Source organism: Musca autumnalis, unplaced genomic scaffold, assembly GCF_047663935.1.
Source record: "Musca autumnalis isolate F117 unplaced genomic scaffold, ASM4766393v1 scaffold_5, whole genome shotgun sequence".
Classification (NCBI taxonomy): domain Eukaryota; kingdom Metazoa; phylum Arthropoda; class Insecta; order Diptera; family Muscidae; genus Musca; species Musca autumnalis.
This window is the reverse complement of record NW_027412088.1, coordinates 188,513,418-188,522,084: the sequence shown is the minus strand read 5'-3', so window position 1 is coordinate 188,522,084 and position 8,667 is coordinate 188,513,418. Positions and strand designations below refer to the sequence as shown.

General features: G+C 40.4%; 1 protein-coding gene across 1 annotated transcript in view; it reads right to left on the bottom strand.

The window, feature by feature from the left end:
• Nucleotides 1–826: 826 nt before the first annotated feature.
• The window catches only part of LOC141386882 (pickpocket protein 28-like), a 167,361-nt gene continuing 159,520 nt past the window's right edge, over nt 827–8,667 (bottom strand). Inside the window, exons 8-10 of the mRNA XM_073955784.1 lie at nt 1,603–1,775; nt 1,165–1,288; nt 827–982 (exon numbers count right to left, since the gene is read on the bottom strand). Of these exons, the coding sequence (XP_073811885.1) occupies nt 827–982; nt 1,165–1,288; nt 1,603–1,775 (453 nt within the window). The remainder of the gene's footprint in view (nt 983–1,164; nt 1,289–1,602; nt 1,776–8,667) is intronic.

The following is an 8,667-nucleotide window of genomic DNA, read 5'->3' as shown; positions in this document are numbered from 1 at the left end:
CATGCATCCACGCGTCCACAGTACCTCTACCCTCGACAAAGCCGAACTGATGCGGTGAAGGACTCACGCCGCGGCACTCCCCAAGCCTTGCCACCATAATCCTCTCCAGCACTTTTCCAAGCACTGGGAGAAGGCTTATGCCCCGATACGAGCGAGGATTACTCCTTACCCGATCAGGCGACTTGAGGAGCACCACGACGCGAGCTTCCTTCCACGCACGCGGGAAGTACCCCTGGTTAATGCAACCACCAAGGACGGACTCATACATATTGGTCATCAATATGAAGAAGAATTATTCATTTGTAACAGGACATATAAGCTCCCTATAAATATAACAATTAGTAAGAAGACCTGCCATTCTAAATGAAGATTCCTAAATGAAGAGTCCTCTATGACCATGCTATGAAGAATGAGAGCACCAAAACATTTTTTATGAGAAGAGTTACTTGTTCTCTATGAGAAAACTTGTAGCTCTCCATTAGTAGACCTATTGAAATGAGAGTACATATTGAGAAGACCTATTGGATACCTCCTGATCCCCTATGAAAATGTCTACTGGCCCATTATGAGAAGACATGTTGGTCGCCTATAAAAAAAAATTTCCTGCCCTCAATGAGGGGACCTACTGGTCATCTATGAGAAAACCTATCGATACGATTTCGATAAGACACATTTTACCAGTAGGAAAGTGTATATACCCCCGTTAGCATAAATGCTGAGCATATAAAAATGTGATGTGCAGACCTCCTCCATATAACAAAGTGAGATAAGAATGCCACATGTGGTTTGTTTGAGTTAGTTTACAGTGCTTAATCCAAACTAGTTTCTACTCACTCTCTTGTATAAAGAAGATTTGGGTGCAAAGCATTGGTGACACAGCAAAGGCCTCGTCAGTTAGGATGTCACGAAACAGCGAATGGCAATTCATATCAACGTTAAATATTTTACATGCCACAAACATACGAGAGCAAGGCTGAGAATGCTGAAAGAGAAAACAGTTCACAACGTTATATTCAGGGTCTATACAAGGTCGGCCAGTGAGACCTCTTTTGACAATAAACATAATAATGTAAAGTAATAATATATTTCAAAACTCAATAAGGTTTGGAGGCACAGAAAATAGAGAAATCTCTTTTTGCCTAAAAAAAAAACAAAAACTCATACCGCTGTTATAAATTCCGATAGCTCCAAATCGTTGTTTTTAAATTCCTCCAAATGTTCCAATTGGGGATCAAGAGCTGTCTCGGCATAGCATAGGTATTTTAAGGCTGCATATTCTTTGGAATGTCTAAAGGAAAAAAACATGCCTTGTAAGAAATTAACGTTAAAAGAAAACCAAGAAAACTGCTGACTTTGTATAATTCACCACTTTGGAATACATGGCCTGATTCATGTTACACACAGTCAAAGCTGGCAAGGGAAGCATGGAAATCGGTATTGACTCTGGATTAATGCCAATGATCACCGGTGTATTTTCCCACTTGGCATAGATGTTGGATATAAGGTGAATCACAACACCGGAACAGGTTACAAAGGCGGAAAAGAAGAAAAATCCTGGAAACATTATTAGAAGTTCTAAAAGGTCTTAACTGCTCAACTTACTTTTCCCAATTCGTCAAGGAATTGTCTACCAAATATTTTAGGCCATGCAATGTTGTCTCCTGCAAATATTTCTTGAGGTTACCCAGACAATAGATTTCCAATTGTTCACTTCTTTTCAGTTTCCTTTGCGGTGGCGGAGAATATGCCATACTTTCAGAGTCCATTGTCAAAGGCTGAATGAGAAAATGCCTGAGAATCTAAATGAAAATGACTTAATTGGTGAAAGGATATTTAAAGGTTAACAGCGAATGTAAATGACCTGCAATTGTTTACGTCATAACTCATTTAGATTTAATTGGAATTTGCTTTCAAAAGCACTGCAAGAAATGAAGATAGGCCCAACCAATAAAGATAATGGAGTTTATTCTGAACGAAAATGCTCCATTAGTTTGTCTTTCCGCCGTTTCCACATAAAGGGGAAATTGTGAAAACTCTCGGGGAATTGACATATACAATAACTCCAAAATATTAAGGATGACCCAGGAAACGTGGAACCAAAATACACATGGAGACTAATTTCTATATGGAGGAATGCAGTTAAGCAACAACAGCAATCTCCTTTTCGGATAAAGAGCCATATTTCCGTGAGACAATGAAACTCTGGGAAGTTGCCTGGGTAGAATGGTAAGGAGACGCCTTTTTAAAGCGAAATAGCCAAAAAAATGTTTGGATTATCCACTATAAGCTGGCTTTTGCTTATCAAAATATTCAGGCTTAATCCCATAGTCGTTGCCATAATATTTAATTAAAAAAAAAACAACTTTAATTTATTAGTGGGAAAGAGTTGCCAAGGGGTAAGGTAGGGAAGACTATATTTTTGGATTTCGCCTCAGTTATTTTTTTATACCCTCCACCATAGTATGGAGGGTATATTAAGTTTGTCATTCCGTTTGTAACACATCGAACTAATCATTTGCGACCCTATAAAGTATATATGTATATTCTTGATGAGGATCATAATCACTCTAGCGTCCGCAATAATTGAGATAGAGTGCTGAAATTACACCCGAGGGTCTTTTTTCCATAGGCAGGTCAAGTTCGAAGATGGGCTATATCGGTTCACTCTTTGGTATAGCCCCCATATAACGGTACCTCCGGATTTGAGGTATTTTGACGTTCTTCGCCACATTTGCAGACCGAATTAGCTATAATTTGGCACTTAGGGTTCATAGTGATCAACAAACTTATATCCCCAAGGATATGGGCATAGGTCCATGTTTTGGTATAGCCCCCAAATAGCGGTACCTCCCGATTTTCGGTATTTTGAGAATTTTATCTACATTTTTTAACCGAACTAGCTGTAATTTGCCATTTGAGGTTCTCAGTGGTCATGAAATATCTCCACCAAACATCGTCAACATAGGTCCATGTTTTGGTATAGCTCCATATAGCGGTACCTCCCGATTTTCGGTATTTTGAGAATTTTATTTACAATGTTTAACCGAACTAGCTGTAATTTGCCATTTGAGGTTCTCAGTGGTCATGAAATATCTCCACCAAACATCGTCAACATAGGTCCATGTTTTGGTATAGCCCCATATAGCGGTACCTCCCGATTTTCGGTATTTTGAGAATTTTAGCAACAATTTGTATCCGAATTATCTGCAATTTGACATTTGAGGTTCTCAGTGGTCGTGAAACATCTCCCCGAAACATCGTCGACATAGGCCCATGTTTTGGTATAGATCCCATATATCGGTACCTCCCGATTTTCGGTATTTTGAGAATTTTAGCTACAATTTTTAACCGAACTAGCTGTAATTTGCCATTTGAGGTTCTCAGTGATCATGAAACATCTCTAGCAAACATCGTCAACATAGGTCCATGTTTTGGTATGGCCCCCTTATAACCGTACCTCCCGATTTTCGGTATTTTGAGAATTTTAGCTACAATTTTTAACCAAACTAGCTGAATTTGCCATTTGAGGTTCTCAGTGGACATGAAACATCTCCCCGAAACATCGTCGACATAGGCCCATGTTTTGGTATAGCTCCCATATATCAGTACCTCCCGATTTTCGGTATTTTGAGAATTTTAGCTACAATTTTTAACCGAACTATCTGTAATTTGCCATTTGAGGTTTTCAGTGGTCATAAAACATCTCCAAACGAAACATCGCCAACATAGGTCCATGTTTTGGTATGGCCCCCTTATAACCGCACCTCCCGATTTTCGGTATTTTGAGAATTTTAGCCACAATTTGTATCCAAACTATCTGCAATTTGACATTTGAGGTTCTCAGTGGTCACGAAATATCTCCACCAAACATCGTCAACATAGGTCCATGTTTTGGTATAGCCCCCATATAGCGGTACCTCCCGATTTTCGGTATTTTGAGAATTTTAGCCACAATTTGTATCCGAACTATCTGCAATTTGACATTTGAGGTTCTCAGTGGTCATGAAACATCTCTAGCAAGCATCGTCAACATAGGTCCATGTTTTGGTATGGCCCCCTTATAACCGTACCTCCCGATTTTCGGTATCTTGAGAATTTTAGCTACAATTTTTAACCGAACTAGCTGTAATTTGCCATTTGAGGTTCTCAATGGTCATAAAACATCTCCAACGAAACATCGCCAACATAGGTCCATGTTTTGGTATGGCCCCCTTATAACCGTACCTCCCGATTTTCGGTATTTTGAGAATTTTAGCCACAATGTGTATCCGAACTATCTGCAATTTGACATTTGAGGTTCTCAGTGGTCATGAAACATCTCTAGCAAACATCGTCAACATAGGTCCATGTTTTGGTATGGCCCCCTTATTACCGTACCTCCCGAAATAAAATAAACAAAAAATGGTTCTGGCGTTGGCAGTTCGGAATGGGGTGGTTCGCAAGCGTGGAAGTTCGGAATAGGGTGGGTCCCAAGCGTGGAAGTTCGGAATGGGGGGTCCCAAGCGTGGAAGTTTAAAAAATCCACGCCTATTGTCTTATTTGGTTGCCTATAAAAATCTTTGAAAAATCCACGCCTATTGTCTTATTTGGTTGCCCCTAAAAATCTTTAAAAAATCCATGCCTAATGTCCTTTTTGGTAACTCCCAAAAATCTTAAAAAACACGCCTATTGTCTCTTTTGGTTGACCCTAAAAATCTTTAAAATTTATTTATCTACGCCTATTGTCCTTTTGGTTTCTCTTAAAAATCTTTAAAAAAAATCCACGCTAATTTTGGTTTGAAGGGTAAAAGTTCGGAAAAAAGTAATTCGATCCTTATAATTTCTTGTCATTACCGTGTTTTCCCTATTTTCGAAAAAAAATCTCCCATCGAAAAGATTTAAAACCTTTACTTGCTTTAACAATGTACATTGGAGGACTTTTTATAGAAGAGCTAAAATTTTGCTTGTAAAAAAGTTTGAGGTCTTCTTATTGAAGACCTCGGAAAAACTTCAACGATTTTCTATAGAAGGGCTAGCGTCTTCTATAGAAGATTGTTGAAGTCGTCTTATAGAAGACCTAGACGTCTTCTTATGACAGACGTGTAGGTCTTCTTAGAAAACTATTTGTAGGCCTTCTCATAGAATACCTGGAATTCTTCTGATAGAAGAATATAAACCAGGAGAACTTTTTATAGAACACCGGGATGTATTTTTATAGAAGAGCTGGAGAGCATCTTATAGAGGACCTTGATATATAATTATAGAAGATATTTAGCTCCGTCGATTGGACTATTATTGCGACCTACAGAGCAGCTACAAAATCGGGTAAAAATTTTGTTTTTGTGTTCTTATATAGAACCTGGAGGAACCAAGGATATATTCTACGAGCGCCTAGAGAGAGTATATGACCGCTGCCCTGGCCACAACATTATGATTGTTCTAGGAGATTTTAATGCTAAAATTGGAAGGTAAAATATATTTGGTCCCACGGTCGGCAAATTCAGTCTTCATGAGGTAACATCCGACAACGGAATGAGGTTGATTGATTTTGCAGCGGCAAAGAACATGGTAGTGAGCAGCATCAGATTCCCACACCTCGACATACACAAGGCTACGTGGATATCCCCGGATGGGAAAACAAAAAATCAGATTGGTCATGTTGTGATAGATGGAAGACACTCGTCCAGTGTGTTAGATGTCCGATCGATTAGAGATGCGAACATCGATTCGGACCATTTCCTTGTAGCAGCCAAGGTACGCACTCATCTTAATGTTGCGGCAAAAGTGCGATCTAACACAGGACGGAAGTTGGATGTCGAGAAGCTGCAAACACAACAGACAGCACAAGCCTACTCCGCTCAACTGACTCGCATGCTGGAAAACAGCACTCCTTGTCACGATAATGTAGAAGCACGTTGGTAAAGAATAGCCCACTCCCTTCAGACTGCCGCAAAAACCATACTTGGGTACCAAAAACCTCCACCTAAAAAATTATGGTACGATCAGGAGTGTCGTAAAGCTACAGAAGAAAAGAACGCGGCATATAGAGCAACAATCCATTCAGTAGCAACACAAAGAACGAAAGAAACTTATCGGAGAGGAGAGAGGAAAAGCGTATTTTCAGGAAAAAAAGGAGCAAGAAAAACGGAGCCAAAAAAAACTCGAGATGTTCAGGAGTCAGAATGAAGTCCGTAAATTTTACCAGAGTGCAGGCACATTCTCCTACAAAGATGACCAAGGGAATCTGGTAACTGATACAGATAGCGTACTGAGGGTCTGGAAGGAGCACTTTATGAAGCTTTTGGTATCGAATATGGATGGTGATGAAGATACCCCAGAACCAATCGTAAATGACAATGTTGAATGTCTACCACCTAGCCAAAGCGAGGTTACGACAGCCATTAATCGGCTGAAAAACAATAAGGCAGCAGGAGCTGATGGACTTCCCGCCGAATTGTTCAGGGCCGGTGGCGAAATGCTGGTAAGGAGTATGTATCAGCTTATTTGCGAAATTTGGCAGGAAGAAAGTATACCCAACGATTGGAACCTCGGCCTACAATGTCCCGTACATAAGAAAGGAGACAAAACGGTTTGTGCAAATTACCGAGGTATAAGTCTCCTTCCCATCGCATATAAAGTGTTGTCGAGCATACTGTGGTAAACGGTTAAAACCCATGGTCAATGAAATAATCGGGTCATACCAATGCGGGTTTAGACCTGGTAAGTCGACAATTGACCAAATCTTCACACTGCGCCAAAGATTGGAGAAGACCGACGACTATAAGGCCGCGTTCGACAGCCCAATTAGAGCAAAGGTGTTTCAAGCCATGCCTGAGTTTGGCATCCCTGCAAAACTAATTCGACTATGCAGGATGACATTGGCTGACACAAGATCAGCGGTTAAAATAGGAAAGAACCTCTCCGAGCCTTTCAACACAAAACGAGGTTTCAGACAAGGTGACAGTCTATCGTGTGACCTATTTAATATCCTACTGGAAAAGGTCATACGAGATGCGAATATATATACGGCCAGAGACAAAAACAGCACGATATACAATAAAGATGTAATGTTGCTTGCATACGCAGATGACATAGACATAATAGGTATATCAGCGCGAGCCGTAACAGCCACCTTTGCAAAAATTGAGAAAGAGGTCTGCCAAAGTGGGTCTGGCAGTCAACGGCGATAAGACGAAGTTTATGCTATCAACACGCAAGTCGTCCAGTAGACTCGCACCAACTACCTCGGTACCGCCATAAATAAAACCAACAATATAAGCTTTGAAATAAAGAGAAGAATAATATTGGTTTAACAGATGCTACTTTGGTCTAAATTAACAGTTTAAAAGCAAAACCACCTCTCGTCAAACAAAACCTACACTTTACCGGACACTAATACTACCCGTTCTTTTGTATGGATCTGAAGCATGGGTACTTGCGAAAGCAGATGCGGCAGAACTGGTGTGTTTGAGAGAAAAATTCTTCGAAAGATTTATGGACCAATATGCGTTGAAGGTGAATACCGACGTCGTATGAACCACGAGCTATACCAGCCGACCGACATCGATATACAACGATATCGTTGGTTTGGCCATGTCATCAGGATGGATAAAGATGCCCCCGCCAAAAAGGCATTTGAATACGAGCCACTTGACGGTATACGCCCCAAGGGAAGGCCAAAACTCCGATGGAATGATCAAGTTGAAGAAGATATCACAAAACATGGCGTCCAAAATTGGAGAAGTAAGGCAAAAGATCGGTGCGTTTGGAAATCTATTCTTAGTTCGGCTTATGGAACAAGACGTTCTGTTTAGTATAAAAGCCATCTAAGTAGGTAAGTAAGTAAGGAGGTTCCAATAGAACAAAAATTGGTCTTCCTATGAAAGATCAAATAGCTCATCATATTTATATCCATCCACCTGTCATCCAGTTCCTTGTCACGTTCGATGGCAAAAATCTACAAAATTTTTATGATCTGTACTAACGCCCCGTGTGTGTAATTGATTTTATTGAACTTTCCGGTCAACTCACACATACATCGAGAAATTGCTTCTACCCATATCAAAACTGCGGTTGAATTTTGCACCATTGACGAAGTGATTTATTACTTACTTACTTAGCTGGCCTTTTACAGAACATTTGTTCCATAAGCCGAACTAAGAAAAAATCTCCAATCCTCTCTGTTTGCTGCTGTATTTTCCCAATCTGGGATATGTAACTTTCTGATATCTCGTTTCACTTGTTCGCTCCAACGAAGCTTTGGCCTTCCAGATCTGCGAGAACCTCCATACGGCCCGTATTTATACGCCTTTTTTGCGGGTTCATCATCACTCATTCTTATAACATGGCCTAGCCATCGCAATCGTTGTATCTCGATTCGTTCAACTACATTGATGTCATTGTATAGCTGATACAGCTCGTTGTTCATACGACGCCGATATTCGCCGTCAACACAGATTGGCCCGTAGATCTTTCGAAGAATTTTTCTCTCGAACACACCAAGCACTGCCTTATCTGCTTGAGCAAGTACCCATGCTTCGGAACCATACATTAGCACGGGTAGTATCAGTGTTTTGTAAAGTGTTACTTTTGTTTGACGAGAGGTGGCTTTATTCCTAAACTGCTTACTCAGCCCAAAGTAGCATCTGTTAGCCAACACTATTCTTCTTCGTATTTCACAACTGATGT